Here is an 18,407-nt window from a genome sequence, read left to right as displayed (position 1 = left end):
CAGAACAGAAGAAGAAATCACAAAACAAGGTGAAAATATATCTACAGCTTTACTGAATTCTCTTCTGAATACAACATGTCCATTCTATAAGATAAAGCAATAAGGTCCAGGGTTTTTTGTATAAATATGTGCAAAAAAGTATTTTAAAGTTTTTAAAAAATAAATTAGTGTTCTGTTTTCTTTTTGTTGTCCTTCCTTATCTTTTTGCTCTTTCCAGCTTGTCTAGATGATTCTTCCTGAAATGAAAAACACGCATTGCAAAATTTTAAAAACATTCCTGTAAACACAAGTATTCTCCCAAGGTTACCCATGAGAATTATTTTTAATATGAACAGTATTCCCAGTTCACAGAGATTTATGAAAATTTGAACATGTTTATCCATGCACAAAGTTCTATTACTTTTCTTCTGGCTTCATCAAACAGTGGAAAGTCCCACAAGTTCACATGCAAATGCCTCCATTCTGGAGGGAGGAGACGTACCGTGGATGGAACATAGTCGTACTCTACAAGCACATTTCTTGCACAATTGTTTATATGCTTGAAACGATCTGGTCCCAAGAGAATACCTCCATACCAGCGGGACACCACAACTAACACATTGTGGACGTTCAAAATCTGTGAATAATAAAAAGCAATAAAGGTTGTTATCTTTTGGTTGAACCTGGTTTACTGCTGACACCAATTTGAAACACAGAAAACATCAACTATCTTTTATTTTTAAAAATTACTGAGTAACATTTATTATTCTTTAGTATGATCAATTATTACTCTGTCACTAAGCTGATTGTCTATTCAGAGTGTTGAAGTGATGGTGGATGAGGCTACTAACAGTCAGGCCACAGGCGTTATACACATGGATATACTAAAATACTTTAAGCTAGTGCTGTTAATACGTGCATGTTAACAACCATCATTCATCTCTGTTAGGGAGAAAAAAACAAGATATCTGACTAATTTGAACAATACTTTCAGAAGAGTCAATCATTGTTTGTGAGAACAGAAATATTCCTAGAATTTTAAAATGAAAAGGAGTAGGGCCATGTTCTGTGACAGGAATTTTCTACTCTACATTTATGTATTAGCTATAAAGTATATGTACAACAACTCCTGGCAGTAAACAAGATGGTATTAATCCAAAATACAGTTTCTTGTAACCAGAAAGTGCTATTTTGAAATGCTGGCCTGATCTGAAACAAGATTAATTTCTATTAAAAAAAAACAAAAAACAAAATAAACCCCCAAAACAGCAACAACAACAACAACAAAAAACTCTATAAATTCAGCAACAAAAAATGTTTTAAATTACCTAATTTTCATACCCATATGTCATAAGAGCTTAAAACAAAAAAACTACAAGATCTACGAACATCCAGAAATCAGCCCATAAACTACTTTAATCTTTTCCTATGGCTGAAAATTGAACTTTTCCTATTTTTATCTTGCTATTCTTCCAGAATGGAAATATTCCCAGTAACTAGGATTACAGATGGAGAACGATGATCCTCATAATTTACACACACTCACATCTGAAAGTGACATTCATGTCATGTTCTAAATTAGATCTTTATGGACTATTAAGAGCCTAGACAACTTTCAAAAGTGTGTACTAACATGCTGATAAAAAGCTGATAATCTCAGAACAAACTGAGTAACTGCCAAACAGTAACTGCCAAATTGTATCTTTACATTATTTTCAAAATAATAATGTCTTCACACTTAGCACATATACTTGCATATATTACATAACATAAGTTTGTTCATTTATTTAACCTTCCCTTGGTTTGAGTTATTTTAGAAGTTTGAAAAGTTCAAAATTAAAAACGTCAAAATGTTTCCATCAACTGTATTTTTTTTCAGAAAAAAAAATAAAAGGAAACATGGGTGGGGGAAGAAGAGTTTCCAGGAATAAGAGTGCAACATATTAAGCAAAAGAATATTCAAGCAAGAAAAGGACAGGAAAATAAAACTCCTGTTGTGAAGGGAACATCAATCTAAAATAAAAATAAATATTTTGTCTGCTCACACAGCTTGTGTGAGCAGTGACTTGAGGCACAGCATTAAGATGCACACAGTTGTCTCATGTACTTGTGCTACTTTAATTATGGTTTTACTAGGGCTTGCATCATGAACCAAAATTTATCAATCTCATCTCACTCACATTTAGTAGCACCTTTGCCAAATCTTATTTCAACACTTGAAAACTAAAATAAATGTGAGTATGAGGGCTATGGGCCCAGAACAGGAAACAGCACAACAAAACAGACTAAATTATCAAAACAACTTAGCTTCTTCACTCCTTTTGTATTTGAAGCTCTACTCTGCAAGTTCATATATTGGTGTCTTTTTATTACGCCTGCACAAGGGAACCACATGAAAGGTTGTGCACAGGTCAGCTGTTATATTGTGACAGTCAGCTATTCATCTTCTGTGCCTTACACCACACAGAGAGCACAGCATATAAAACTTCTTTTAACCCATTCAAACTATTACTGCCACCTATGAAACATCACTTGTTTCTATGATCCGAGACTTAAAAGTGCTACGGTCTGTGTTTTTCCTTTCATCTTGAGAAAGCAATCATCTGGCTGCCTGCTAGCAGAGCAAAAATCAAAATAATCTTCTACAAGCTTATTTAAATTATAGTGATTTTTAAAATCAATATAAACTCAAGATCTCTCAAAGTCAAAGATTAATTTCTACAACCTGCATAAGATGGAGAAGACGTCCACCTGCTGCTGTCTCTCCATCATCTTCACAATCCTGTAAGAACGTCTGCTTATCTTCACAGTATATTCTAAAAATGAAAAAAAACCCAAACATAAAATGGATTAAAAAATGTCAATCAACAAATATTTCTACATTATTAAGTCTCATATCTTTCATACACGTGCATCAATTCTAATTCTCTCTTACACATATTTACAGGAAAACAGGATGAGGTATAGGGTAAACCACAAATGTTTATCTGTATCGTAGAACAAGTTTTGAGAAGCTTTTACACAGACTTTAGCTACTTCAGGTAAACTCCAGTCATTACCAGTTTAAAGTCCAGAAAAACCCAGAAAAATACCCAGATTTTTAGCCTAATAATTGCATCAAGCTGAAACCAACTCTACCAGAGACAGATTCAAATAATGGCATACCCCTAGAAGAAGAACTTGGACAAAAATATTATTAATAATTAATTATGTCTGTATTTCAGCAGCAACATGAAACTATGACTGAAATTTGCCCTTGGATTCTCCATGTCACCTCCCTCCTCAGGGGACATTGCAGTAAACTTTTGGGTGTATTGTTTCATAAAGAAGACAGCTGCCCAAGCCTAATTTTCCTCAAATCAAGCTCAGAGGTCTAGTGACCAGTAAGTTGGTTTGTTACCAATTTATTTCCTAACTTCTGAACTTAGTTACAGGTGACACAATAAGAAAGAGGCTTCTAGTACTAGATGACAAAGAGGAAACAGTAAGCATGTGCCTGTTCCTTTTTTTTCTTTTTTTTTTTTTTACAGTGGATTTGGATAATATGAGTGAAGGAAACCAGATCATCATCTGTGAGAACACCCTCTTCACAGAAACTTTTTACTTAGGTAGAAGCTTCTACTTTTTGGTAAAACAAGCTTTCACTTGTTCTCATTTCATGTTTCATCAGGATCACAGCAGGATGGGCATGAATGGATAAGTACCTGTGCATGGTTTTTTAGATGACTGGTTCCTACAGTTCCTCCCTTTTACTGTCACTTACATTCCTCAGAAAACCTACACTGGTTGGAAACAACCTACACTGGACTGAGACCTATTAATTTCACATAAGTTATGTTTACAAAAGTTGCCAGAGGCAGGTGACTGCTAAACTCATTTTTACCTGTTTCTCATAATCCCTGAAGTTTCTTGTATTTCAGCTGAAACTTCATATGCCAGATGTCTGCATCAGGCTTTCTGATTCGACTCTTATTTCAACTGAACGTTTTCAGCTATTTCTAAATATAAGGTTGGGGGGGAAAAAGAAGTTACTTCACCCAAATAAAACACATTTAGCTCAGGATGATGTAGCATTTCCATGCTCAGACATACTACAAAAGTATACTAACACATGTTCAAATCCACTTCTTTTTTCTATTCCTAATGCTGCTTCATTATCTTATTTCCTTCCTAAGTATGTTCTACTTTTTTGACCTCAAATTCAAAATAACACCTGCAACACCAACCATACAAATAAGAAACCTACTGCCTAAAGCAAGAAATTTCTTTTAATAGTAAGGAATTTAATAGGAAGGAATTTCTTTCTCATGTTCTGCACGCATTTGTGAAAGAACACCAAAAAGAAAAATGAAAAATCACTATTTGTATCTTACCTGTATGCATATATGTTGTGGGTAGCACTTGCAATTTTCTTGTTCTCATATAATTTTTCAAGAACTCTTTTAACCTATAAAAAACAACAGAAAAACGTTCCTTTTATAACAGGGGTTTCATACATCCCTCTTAATATCACTGCTAAACAACTATCTCCCTAATATTACAATGAAACAATTTTATGCTTTGACACAAAATGTTTGGTGTGATAACTCAAGAAGCAGCTTCTCAGTATTGTTTTAAACAATTTTCCTGGGATACTGAAAACAGCTTGTCTCTTGAATTTCTACATTGTGTACATTCATATTATTGCTCAAACTGTAGAAGTGTCAAATTCCTTTATTAAACAAGAGACAGTAAGATCCAGAAAATATTTTTAGTCAGTATTCAGTATCAACTGCACCTGCTTACTTTTTTTAATAATAAAGTTAAGCTGGAATAGAACACAATATACATATTCCCACTACACACTGCTTTACTTATTTCACAAAAATATGATGTTTAGAAAGCCCTACTACATTTCAAGTTTTTCTTTTTCCCTCAAACATGCTTTTTTTCAGTTTCCACTTCAGAGAAAGAACAATAAAAACAAAAAAACATCCTATTAGGAGTCTGAAAGTGTCAGTATATCCCAGAAAACAGATATTCCCATCATGTCTCTGATCTCTTTGCCCTTAAGAAGTACCAAATTCAAAACATTTACCAATATCAGCTAAGTAAACAAGCTGGCAATTGTTCAACCCTTTCCAATGGTCTAGCAAAAAGAAGAGCTTTTGATTAAGACATCATTTTAGTACATAATACAAAACATTACTGAAGTTGAGAAAGCTTGAGAAAACATGCCTGACAAGTAAATTGCCTTCCATACAAAGCAAATGTCTCAGAGGAGTAATCAACAGATGTATTGAATATCTGCCCTAGCTATACTGTGCTATTTCCAATTCTTCTTGAAGAAATCTGACTGACAAAAATCACCTCAAATAAAAGATATCTCAATGAAAAAAATCCTATTATTAATGGAGAATATTGCTTCAGACATCTATCTTCTCCTTACTTTAAACACTGAAGGAAGACAACTCATATTACTTAATACACTTTCATAAACATGGACAGTATGTTAAAACAATAAGTTTCAATACAGTCACTTTAAGGACAATTCATATGAAATGATCATCACCTTTGACATTACTTACTTCCCAGCTACCAGGTTCCTGGAAACGTACTTTAAAGATGAATTTTTGTGTTACAGCTGTATCCTCTTTAAGTGAGCCTTTAAGACATATACACACACACACACACACACACACACACACACATATATATATATATATATATATATATATATATATATATATATATATATATATGAACTCCGTTACTTTAGAAAGGGAAAAAATGGGAATCGTTGGCTTAATGTATCATTTTCATTTTAAAATACTCCCACCCTTTTATCATGATTTGTGAGTAAGATTGTTCCTACACACACAAAACTCCATGAATGTACAGCGTATGTGAACTTGAAAGACCAAAGTGCTCCAGAAGGGATGCTGGGATTTAGAGACCAATGCTTATGTCCATATTAGGCAAATTATTGAGGGGGAAGAAAAACAAAACAAAACAAAACAGAGATGGCTTCAAGCATTACAGCTTTTGTATAGAGAAATCAGCCTATAAACACTGTCAACCTGTCAGTGTGTTTTAATAGCCACTGAGTACGTAGTCAACCTAGTTTACATGGAACTTCAAGAAGCACTTGACAAGATCCCTTACCAAAAATTCTTTTAAAAAACCCTAAAATTGCATAAAAAGAAAGAGAAAAATCCTCTCAAGGTTTAACTCTGACTTAAGAAAAGAACAGTAAGTTCCCTACTAAAAAGGGATGATCAAAGGAGGCTGATGGTAACAGATGGAAAGTAATGTACAAAAGAAGCTCCAAAACCCTCTCAATTAGGTCATGATAAAGATTTACTTATGCACAACCCAAGTGTGTTTTTCAACAAAATTCCTTCCTGAAATTCCTTTCTGAAGGAGGGAAAGCATATATAAACTCCTTTTATGTGTTAGCTTTTCCAGCTAACACATGATAGACTCGGTAACTTCCAAAAATCTTATGATAAACTTGCCAACATCCAGAAATCAAATGACAGTGTTCTTACTCTCCTCCACCTAATGCACATAGTGGTAAAGAATAGCAGGAACAGAAGTAAAAAGTAAAAGTGAGAAACCAATGACTACTCAGACAGTACTAGCACAGAAAGATGCACAGACAGACCAACGGATCTGGCAAATCCCAAATATTCCAGTAATACTTTGTCAAGCTCAAAGTACAGGCAAAAAGAGAAGAATTGATCTCTACTAACTTGTCTGGTTGTCACCACTGGAGCCAAATGTGCCTGGAAAGTGCTCCTTCGATCTGTGATTGGGTTTCCATGATGTATGGGGGGCAGTTCTTCATCTAGGGGTCACAAACAAGGGAGTGTTTCTTTTCTTTTAAAAGGACAGAAACAACGCATGGGGCTACAAAAGAAAAGAGTGTCTAAACTTTAAGAAAAGGGACTTATTAAAGTGAAATGCAGAAAATAAAGTTCAAACCCACCAAAAGTATATTGCCTTTTTGAATGACTGTTATTAAATGTTATTGTAATTCTATTGTCACTAATTTTATTCTAAAGCTGAGTAGAAAACCAGAATGTTCAGGTCTCATTTAAATTATTTCAACAGAATTAACAAGAGCGTATTTTTTACCTTCCTGACTTTCAGATACCATGTAATTCAACATTTCAGTTTGATCCTCCTGAGTGGGCTGATAGTCTAGGAGAAAATCATCTCCATCATCTTCATCAACTTCTTCAGTGGTTTTCTTAATATCTGGTTCTATTAAGATACAAGTAGTAGAATTTATTACACACTTTTTGCAAGACAAGCAAAACAAAATTTCAAACTCTTTTTCTCAAGTCTCTATCTTCTCAGTTCAAAACAGTTTGACATTAAAAATTATTAAATGCAGAACAGTAACGTTAATTACAACGAAACCCAAAACTACTCAGCCCAGTATTAAGTTAAAAATTCCTGAGAATTAAAAATAAAATACTCATACTATGGGATCCTTCCATAAGACCTTCTGTTTCAATACTAAGTAACAGTATTTCTAAGGAAAAAAAGGAACAATAATGTTTACTATTTCCATTAAACATTCAAAATGCTACCTTTAATCTGAATTTAGGGATCAAATTAATCTGATATTTCACAAAAACTCCAGAAATTTACTGGTCATTTGGGGCAAAACGTAGAGCTCTTGCTCAATGCTACTTCATGAGGGTATAAAATTATTAGATAAAAAATTATTAGATTTTAAACATCTCTCTCAACATTCTCTCTCAAGTATTCCAGGATTCCAAAAATCCTGTTTTCCTTCATTCACAGAATGTCCAAAAAATAACAGTCAATAACAAAGGTACACATCTGGATTTAGAGACAAATTAATATATCACAGTTTCGTTCCTATTTAGAGGGCTATGATGTACTTATGATGTAGGCTTATAATATATGTATTTTTCATAAAAAACCAGAGGGGTAATAAAGCATGTTCAAAAATGGAAGCCATAAGGTTGTGGCCAAAATACCCGAACTTCCAATATTGTCAGTAAAATTTTCACTTCTCAGTGTCCACTTTTAGTCGCAGCAGTGAAGAATGACTTCTCCAATGTCTGTGATGCAGCAACAAAATGCACAGTTTATTGAAAGACTAACACTAGACCTTACCATGAAACCACACTGAAAATGAGTTTCTTTTTTCTTCAGACTTTTATTTCTCACAGGACAAAGATAACACCCCTGACAGAGAAAACTAGCTCTGTTTCCTTTTACCACAGTGCATGCACATATCACTCACACATTTCATAGCAGTTTAGCATTTTATTGCACAAAACCTCCCACCATTTTTTGAAACAACAACTGTGAATTTACGCAAACTGTACGAATAACAGCAGAAGAATCACTGCAGCTCTACTGATGATGTACTTCTCATCCCAATATAGTAAAATGAATGAAAGGACAGAAAAGTAAAATGATGGAATACTTGGTCATTTGTCTGCACAGTCCACTGAAGTTATCTACTCTTGAATCCCAATCCTCCAACAGTGTACTCAACACCAGAAATTAATTACTGGTATGAATTACTGGTATGAATAATCCTTTGAAGAATGGAGGGCAGTGCATAATGTACCTGTGGGCAGCACTGTTCTTTCAAGCAAATAATTCCATGCCCGAGAGAACTGTGGACATTGTTCCAGTTCAGAGGTCACCCCCACCTTCTTCTCCCTACTGCTTTTTAAAAGAGGACACTGCCACTATAAAACAATAAGCCCTGACACAGGAGGGCTTATTGTTTTATAGTGGCAGTGTCCTTTTAGGAGACTATTCTCTGATATTTAGATCAAATTCAAAAGTGGGCCTAAACTAACTTGTACTGAAATCTTACTTTGCAATGGAAGAAGGAGGAAAATAAAAGCCCCACATATTTTCTGAAGTACCTGGATCTGAAGACTGTGCCTTTTCTACCAGAACTTCTCGTATCTTCTCCACCCATAAATACAGTATACTTTCACCAAGGTTCTGTCTGGAAGTAAAAGGTCATGGTAAATGAAGAATCACTTTTGCAAATTTCACTTGGAAAGTACATAAAATAATATACAGATTTCAGACACACAGAAATTGAATATAAGCTAGTGAGATAAAGAGCTTAAGCAGGCTTGTGTAAAGTTCTGTCTCAGTAGCTCATGGTATGAAAAACTTATCAGTGGATTGTGATAGTAGGTCAGTAGAGCATTGGAATGAAACACTGCAGTTTGGGTAATAGGCAGTGCTGTAGGACAGGGAGATAAAGATTTAGGCCTAGGAGGCTTCACTCAGGGGGCACAGGTGTGTATTGAGGTACTGAGGGAGGATGGGATGAACTTGATATATATATGTATGTTAGGAGTTAATAAACGCTTCCTTTATGTGCAGCAGGATCCAAACAACTCAAAACACATTTCAAATTGTTAAAATGGCTATGAACTGTGCATGTTTGTCTAAGAAACAAAACTAAAGATTTAGGGCTGTAGATATCTCACTGTTTCTCATGAATTTTATTCTTACTGCCACCATCTGGGCACCAGGTAAGTAACAAAATTATATATTTAAACTCTACTTAATGTATATAGCACTACTGCTGGAAACAATCAAATTCAAATAAGCATACATATTTTAAGAAAAAATATTCAAGAAAAAATAAGGATTTTATGAATTTGTATCTCTCACTTCAAAATCCAGACTGACTCCAGAACAACTCAACACCCTGATTTCACACAGCTTATTGTACAGAAGCACTGCTTTAACATCTGAATACGTTTTTTTTAGTGATGGAGAGAGACTAGAAGAGGAATAAAATTTCCCCATTTTACAAAAGTAAACAGTAATTTGTTCAACTATCACCCAATTAGTCTCTGAATAGTTGTAAATTACTTTGTGTCTCCTAAAACAGACTTGTGATTTATGAATATCCATTTTTTCCATAGCAATTGACAGTGTAGTTCATGTTGGTTTAGACTGCAGAACTACACAACTTAGATCCCTAGGGACTAGAAACCTGGTCAAACACAATATAAATGATGCAGAGTATCTCTGTTCGTCTGACAATCATTTAGCCATTGAACAGATAAAAGGTTTTCACAAATACTGTGCACATCAGTGATTACTCCTGGTTTTTAAACCGATTAAAATGATCTAAAGTACGTATATGGCCTAAGGTACAAACACTTTCACTTCCTGCTGAACAAACAGAAGTGAGAGCAGACCAGCGAGGACTCTGACCAGCAGCTGATATAGAGAGAAGGGAGCTGAACCAGCACAATTTGACAGCCTACAGGATTGCACAGGGGGGAACAAAAAAGGAACCAGCAACTCCTCCTGTGGTAGAGACTCCATCAAATCCTTTGAATCTGGACAGCATCAAGGACAACCTCTGTCCTTTTTGCTCCACTGAACAACTGTGGTGAATATGATCACACAGAACTCCTCACTTAAAATCCCTGTGCATTTTTAACACTTCAAATTAAATTTTACTTGCTTAAATGATCTGTTGCTTAATTAACTAAGAAACCCAGTTAATAAAAATAAAAAACCCTTATAAGTGAACTCTTCCTTATGGCATTAAAAACCATTTCTTATGCAAGATGGCCAGATCTCACCGTCTGGGCATGATTGTGCTTCCTTATGTGTTAATTTGATTTATTTTATATAATCTCTAGGATCTAAAAGAAATAAATAAACCATATAAAATTACTACATTTTCCACCCCACTTTCACAGCAATTCAAAATCATGTAATTTGAGTATTTCTAAATGCTGTTTATTCTCATGCATCCATTATGCCCTGTAATACGTGTTAGCTGCACACTGTGATAATAAACAGTCCACAATGTTCTAGATTCCGTTCAAGAGATTCTGCATGTGTTTATTTTAAAACCTACGTATCCCTTAACTTTTAAGAAAAACTGATATGCCACTTATGCTCCAAGACAACCAAATGTTTTCACATCCTGTGTTTTAACATTCAAGTGCAGAACAGATAGAAACTGAAAATACATTGTCTCCTTTTACTATATTCCACCATCTCAAACTTACAAATATATTTCTTCCAAGCTATTTGCTAGTTCCGTATAATCTTGTCCTCGAAGCCAAGGGGCACTAGAATGAAAAGAAATGCAATGAAAACTGTGCTATATGCTGCTTCCAACATTCCCAAATAAATGTGATGAACACCTTGAAAATATAACTTTGCCAACCATCAAGATTCCAGCTGCAAACATGTTGGAAAAAGCAGGATAAAGAATAGAATATCCTTGCTGGAAACATCCCCCATTGTTGATATACTTTAATTCAAGGAGTATTTTAACTAAACTCCCACTTACAGGAAAACAATTAACAGTGGCAATTCATCAAACAAAAATGTTTGCAAGAAAACATCACCTACTTTAGTTGATAAATAGGTGGCTCTGCAGTTGGATATCCTGGTGGCAAAATCACCTGAAAGAAATTCAGGATATGTATTCATTGCACTACCCTCAGCTATAGGAGTTTTACTGAAGGACTCTGATGTCAAGCACCAGGACTACAATTCGTGTTACAAATGAAGAAAGCAGTTGGGTATGTTGCTACAGAACTACAAGAAACACTGAATATCTGCATCTAAAACTCCAATAGCGGTAATGCATACAATTATATTTTACGGAGCAATTTATAAGGATGCAAAATAAAGTACAGAAAAAACTGAAAGAAGCTGCACACATGGTTACTGGACTTAAAAAAGTGGTACCACATTTCCTTAAGTAGACATTTCCATGTTTCTTACACTAAGTAAACTTATTGCTTTCAGTTCTGAAAACATAAAGTACGGAGCTGGATCAATTAAGTTGATCCAAAGTTCCTTTTGTCTCAACACTTTCCAGAAAGCAAATCCAGATGCAACTGCAGTAGATTCACTGAGGCACAAAGTCCTCAGTGCAAAAGTATTTCAGAAATTAGTCTTTGGTGAAATACACTGAAATGCTTTGGTTAGGTGTGGAACTAGGATATGCAATTACTGAATATATCACAAGCACACCAATGTGTTACATGAAGAATCACTGAAAAGTCTTATCACAGACTCCAATCCAAAAGCTTCTTAATCATCTGAGTAGATAATAAACCATATTTAAAGGGTTTCACCTGCATCAGTCTAACTGCAAAAATCATGCTGAACTTCTTACCACCACTATACCTGCAAACAGAGGGTCCATTTTGGTTGATCCAGACAGTCACTAATCTTAATGCAATAGATTTTTTCGTCTTCATCAACAACGCACCAATCATTACCATAGATCGATGAAAGGGCTTCAACTTCATCAATCTAAAAAAATGAAAAAAAAAGTGAAAGTAAATACCTCCCCCATAAAATCCACACAACTCTGTGTGCCAATCATATTTTCATCTTTTTAAAGTCTTTCTCTACTACAACTCATTGACAGATGTGACAAGATTCACTGCACTGGAAGGCCTTAAGTATTGGGGATCCAGTCCTGATTCACAGGACTTCAGGTGCACCAGGGGAGGTTTAAGTTGGACCTTAGGAAGAATTTCTTCACAGAAAGGGTAATTAGACATTAGAATGGGCTGCCCAGGGAGGTGGTGGAGTCACTTTCCCCGGAGGTATTTAAGGACAGACAGGATGTGGCACTCAGTGCCCTGGTCAGGTTGACATGGCGGTGTTCGGTCACAGGTTGGACTCGATGACCTCAGAGGTATTTTCCAACCTAACTGACCCTGTGATTTTGTAAGTAACCCTTGCTCAGTTCTGACACAGACACAACAGCTTTTAAATTTCTCTGGATTATCCTGCCATCTCAGCAGTGACAAGGCGAGCAAAGTGACAGGGAGCAGATGCCAATACGTTCCCTGCAGCTCCCAGTCGGGCGCTGCTCCGGGCTGGCGGGGTCGGACCCCGGCAGGGGAACGACCCCGAGGTTTCGGCACTAAGCTCGTCCTGAGGAGGAGCGGATACTCAGCAAATTCCCCTAAAGAAAAACCGGGGAAGTGCCTTCCAGCTAGGAAAGAAACAGCCGAAGTGTGGCGGTGCAGGCGCGCCGCAGCGGGCACGGAGCCGCTCGGGGGCCGGGGCTCACCAGGAGCCCCCTGAAGTCACCGCTCTCCCCGCGGCCCCCTCCGCCGCTCACCTGCTGCTGGGCCCTTTCCGTGTCACTCGACGCCATCGGAGCCGAGGGAAGGAGGAGGAGGAAGGGAAGGAGCAGGAGGACGGGAAGGTGCAGGAGGAAGGGAAAGAGAAGCAGGGAAAAGCCCAGGAGCAGCCGCTCCGTGTGCGCAGCCGTGGCGGTGACGCTGCGGGCCCTTCCTTCCGCCGCAGGGACAGCGGGAGCCCATCCTTTATATCTGTCTTGGAACTTTTCCCGTATTCTCTACATCCTTCTTTTAAACAAAAGTGTGTAAGCAGATCTGTTTCACTGAGGATTTTAGTGATGCAGCCGTTTTCACCTTGCGTTTATGGCGCTCGGGATGCAACGATTGACATAACTACAAAATTTTCTTTAAAATTTCTTTTAAAGATTAACAGGTGTTTCAAGCAGTTTTCATTACCGTTCTAGAAATCCATTTATTCTGTTTAACCTCGGGAAGTTTAAGGCATCTCTTTTAGAGGCGGCACTGATCAGTAAAGATCTCCTTGCATGTAAAGCATGGGTTTCACCGTTTTTGCAGTTTTTGTAATTTTTGGTTTTTTCCAGTGTGATTTTATACTGACACAGTTGGGAAGAATTCAAGGTAAACTTCACTTTGCCTTTCTGGAAAACTTAGAGAATTTGCACCCATTCGGAGAACAGGATTAGAGTTCAGAATAATTGTGGCAATCAGGCGAAACAGACAAAACAAAAACTAAAACAAACTAACAACCTACAGAAAAGAAAAAAAGACAAAAAAAAGGAAAAAAAAATACCGACCCAGGATGGTACTGAGTAGGGATAAAACTAGCACTGTATTATCAACTACATATATTGTGGATGGAGAAATACTGATTGTACAGCAGTTCTGCAGAAATTATTTCAGAGTTAGAATGAATCCAAGACCATCTTTGTTGTCAGTGTCACAAACAGAGTTGGTTTAATTATTTTTGAAAAGATAATAAAAAGAATATACCCAGTCTCAGAACATGACAAAAATGCATATTTTATCAGACAAAGTTACATATTACAGTTAATTTTAAGAGAGAGAGAAAGAAATGTAGACAAGACAGTGAGCTTATTGTTTAAGCAATTGCCTTCTGACCAAAGCATAACTGAAAGCTTTAATCCATAAGGACCTAGAAAAGATGGTGCTCCATCTTTTCATCCTAATATATTGTAAATTGCCTTATAAATCTAAAGAGAGAACTATGACAAGTCTTAAACTTTCTGACAACAATCTCTGTATGATGCTTGTGCTTTATAAGTTGCTAGTTTTCACTCAGCTGAACAAGTGACTTTAGATTACTGTACACTTTTTTTGTTATTAAATAACTCAAAAATATTATTGTCATTTTTTATGATTGTTGTCTCTAAGTCATTTAAAAGCATTTATATGAAAGACTTTCAGCAATCTGCTGCTGGGCCAGGAAGAAACTGTACCAGATAAGGAGGGACAGAGAATAAATTGCAAAAACTGTATGGACTGTAGACATCTCTGACAGATTTCAGAGGACTGGCTAATTTCCTTTCATTGACATTTATGTTTGTGACAAGTCTTAGTAAATAGAAATGGAGATAAATGTGGCTCATGAATCTCCAGCATGTTTAGAGATACTAAATTAATAACAGACTAGCTGACCTGATATGGTGCACAGGACTATTTACCAGATAGTTACTGTCTTTGTCTGTCTGAAACATTCTACTAAAGCAGATATGAAATACATACCCACAGCTTTCAAACAAAGGATAACAGCACAGTGGAGTTTTCTAAACTATTTGGGGTATTCTAAAATAATATAACTGAACCTCACTGTTCTTTACGGTGATGCATCTCCCAAAATTATACTCTTCACAGCAATGCATTAATTTTGATATTTAAAATGGTTACAAAGTCTAACCTTGGTCCATCAGTTCACAAAAACTACTTTGTGAACCACAGATAGCAAAGAAAAACATTTAAAGCTCAAATCAAATCAGTTAAGCCAAAGAAAACCCAGGATACCTCAAAAAACCACCTGAGCTTGCTTCAGTGCTGCTTAAAGGTCAGGGAGCAGCCCAAATTGCTACCTTGAATTCAAATTCTTTGTTCTGTCTTGTCAGGGCACTGGGTAATTACTCATTTAATTCTGCAACTGGAATCTAATACTAGAGCATGAAAAGCTTAAATGAGATACAAATCATATTCATTCAATCAGGAGTGAATCACAAATAAGTGAAAATCACAGAACTAAGAAATACAGAAGAATTAAAGTTTGAGTAAAATATCCATAACCCTGCTTTATTTTGCATACAACAGTTCAAACAACATGATGTATTTTCAACTCCCCTTTTACAAAAAAAAAAAGGAAGATTGAGAAGAAATAAAGACAATGTCATGTCGTGTCGTGTCGTGTCGTGTCATGTCATGTCATGTACTAATAATTAATCCCCTCAGTTCTGGACCCTGATTTTGGGCAGGATTTTCTTCTATTGAGAGTATTCCAGTAGTGTCTTAAGAATACCTCAAGGAGAGCATTTTGCTATAGTTACTTACCAACAAAACACTAATTTTTTTCTCTAATGCTCCAATTCCACTCTACATTCAATAGAAATCTCATTCTGTAATAGAAATCTTAATTGAGCCATCCAATAATGAGCATTTATCCATTTGAGGACAAAGTAGTTCAGCTGATTTCAGTTCCACAGTGATGCATTTTGCTAGATTATGGTCTAAACTGACATAAATTAGATGTATGGTTCATAGATATAAACTCTCCACATGCAGCTGATTTATCATTTTGGAACTAAAACCAAACCAAACTGGATCAGTCGCAAGAAAAACAAAGTGCATTAAACAAGCCTAGTTCTTGTTATACAACTACATGTCTGGTAAGACTAAGGAGAAGCATATGTACAGGTGATTTAATACATTGGTTGGAAATGTTTCTTCTCATTTAGCCACAACCCAGTTTTTGTGCTGGCTACAGCAGGGTACAGTTGCCTTCTGTAGAGCTACAGAAATCCAGAAGCTTTTCTATGAAGTAACTACTAGCAGGTTTTAGGAGCCTCCTGAGAGAAGAGGACCAGCAGTGAATTCTCACATTTTCTCCTGCCATACCTGCATTCAGATAAAAACAGGCTTGTCAAAAAGAAACTTTTCTTTGTTATAGGATTTTTTTTCCCTTCTACAGGATACTTCAAGAAACCACCTGAGCTTCCTTCAGTGCTGCTTTGAGCAGCAAAAAGCATTTCTCAGCTCAGGAGGCAATCCAACTCACACCATCCACAAATTCACTACATTATATGGTTATTGCCTGCAAATTATGAAAGAAACTTCAGCAACAGACTAGCATCTGTTGCTGAATTCCTATTGCAGGAATTCCTAGAATTAGAATTCCTACTAGAATTCCTAATGCAGGCTGTTCACAACAACATGAACATTTCCTTTGATCACTCACTGGCAGTTGCACACAGTAATCCAGAGAGATCCACAGAAATCCCATCTGAGAGTGTCAGCACATTAATTTCTTCTGTGTCTGTGTTTTGCCAGCCTAGTAAATAAAATCTGCATGGAAATACAGCAAGGTACAGTGCTTACTGCACTGCTTTCCAGAGTTGGGGAACAGTTTCCTCAGGAAGTGCACCAGGGCTGCAAGAAAGCTGCTAAGGAACAAATTTTCAGGGCTGCTGGTGAGCTAACAAACAGAGACATTCAACATGTTACTGTGTGAAAACAAACATACAACCCATCACGTATAGTTTAGTATTTCCACTTTTCATTTCTCTGTGTGCACTCTCTTCCCCAGTCATGCATCTCAAATTTGACCAGTATGCTCTAGTCTGAAGAAGAACACAAAATGTAAGTGCAATGAAGGTTGTCCCATCACAGAGATGATATAAAAAATATTATACTGTGAAAATCACAGACAAAACAGTTCAGTGAGTTCTGTGCAAGGCTGCTTGCCAGTGTGTTCAGCCCTAAAATGGGCCATGTTTCATGCTTTCTGAATCACTAATTTCAGCAGGTTATCTGAAAATGGAATGACATGAAAACCAAAACAAAACAAAAGAGAACAAAACCTCAATATCAGCAATACTCTCTTTCTCTTTTCCACACTTCAAAGTCCAAAATGCATGCAACATCATTACTCTGGGATGTGCAGGGAGGCAAAATATGGGTGAAAAATAGACACTCTTTGAAGATGATGGAAGCAGGGGAAGTGTAGTGATCCTGGCCAGGAGAGCCCTGTACACCCAGGAGTCAGTGATTCATGGTACAGTGAAGTGGAGCAGGCCCAGGTCTGTGCTGTGCTGCCTCTGGGTCTGGGTTGTGGTGCACAAAACCCCTGGAAGCAGGACCAACTTCCCTAGTTTCTTGGCACAAAGTGCAGGTGATTAGAGCAACTGCATGGCCTTGCCCTTATCTAGACGCATACAAGGAGTAAAGCTCTCTTGTGAATATCCTTTCTGGAATAGCTGTTTTCTTGTAAGAAAACTAAAATACTGCAGCCAAAGAGGAGCCTTTCTCCAGAGACGGGATGGCAGCCTGCCAAAGGAGAAGTCCATCCAGGATTAATCCAAGGCAGCAGGAACATGGGCATCAGGGCTTTTGATTTACTAGCTATCTCTGTTGGTCTTTACTTTGTCTTTTTAAATAATTAAATTTATTAAGTTATTTGTTTTCAGGCCTTTCTTACTCAGATTCAGAGAAAAACCCTGCACTAACTGGCTGAAGAGTGAAATTGAACTGTAAAATCTGTGTTGCATTGCAATGGGTTATAGAGTAGATGGATGACAATACCTCTCTTTCATTATAAAACTTGTAAGAAATATGTGGTGATAATACGCATGTTTTAATTTTGTATTCATGTATGCAAAATAAATACAAAATAGGAAAAGGTTTTATTGTGAGGTTGCTTAAAGCATTTATGGCATTGTGAAAGATGGCTCAAAGTCAGAAGCAGGAGGAAGAAATAAAGGAAGTGGTATATGAGGATGACACAGCTAGTGCTTAGAAAGTAATGGCAGCAACTTGAAGCTCTGCTCCTAAGACAAGAAAGCCAATATGATCCTTCTCTGAAGCCTCTCAGATATTATATAATTATTACTAAAGCATCCCTGGAAGCAGATCTCTTTAGTAAAATCAGCTAATTAAAAGTAACAAAAGGCAGTAGAAGTTCAAACATGATACGTTTGTGTTATCTGCAGGTGTGAAACTGTTCCTTTTCTTCTTTTTTCTTTCTTCAAGGATTAAAAATACATGTAGCTATAGACAATACAGAAAAATGAAGCTTGCCTCATTATTTATGCATTAAGAGTTTCA

General features: G+C 36.5%; 1 protein-coding gene across 2 annotated transcripts; it reads right to left on the bottom strand.

The window, feature by feature from the left end:
* Nucleotides 1-30: 30 nt before the first annotated feature.
* IMPACT (impact RWD domain protein) lies at nt 31-13,264 on the bottom strand. 2 transcript variants are annotated; one of them, XM_059859450.1, is made up of 11 exons: nt 13,106-13,264; nt 12,154-12,282; nt 11,368-11,420; nt 11,019-11,081; nt 8,886-8,971; nt 7,099-7,227; nt 6,714-6,808; nt 4,353-4,426; nt 2,705-2,795; nt 482-616; nt 31-236 (listed from the first exon to the last, which is right to left on the bottom strand). In XM_059859450.1, exons 1-11 carry the CDS (start codon nt 13,139-13,141, stop codon nt 165-167), a joined length of 963 nt encoding a protein of 320 aa, XP_059715433.1. In that variant the 5' UTR covers nt 13,142-13,264; the 3' UTR covers nt 31-164. The 2 variants fall into 2 exon arrangements, with proteins under 2 accessions (XP_059715433.1, XP_059715441.1); XM_059859458.1 differs by having other exon boundaries at nt 12,143-12,282; nt 13,106-13,245.
* Nucleotides 13,265-18,407: the final 5,143 nt, after the last annotated feature.

This window comes from Haemorhous mexicanus, chromosome 1 (genome assembly GCF_027477595.1).
Source record: "Haemorhous mexicanus isolate bHaeMex1 chromosome 1, bHaeMex1.pri, whole genome shotgun sequence".
NCBI classification, from domain to species: Eukaryota; Metazoa; Chordata; class Aves; order Passeriformes; family Fringillidae; genus Haemorhous; species Haemorhous mexicanus.
Note: the sequence above shows the minus strand (reverse complement) of the source record. Positions and strands in the feature narration are given on the sequence as shown.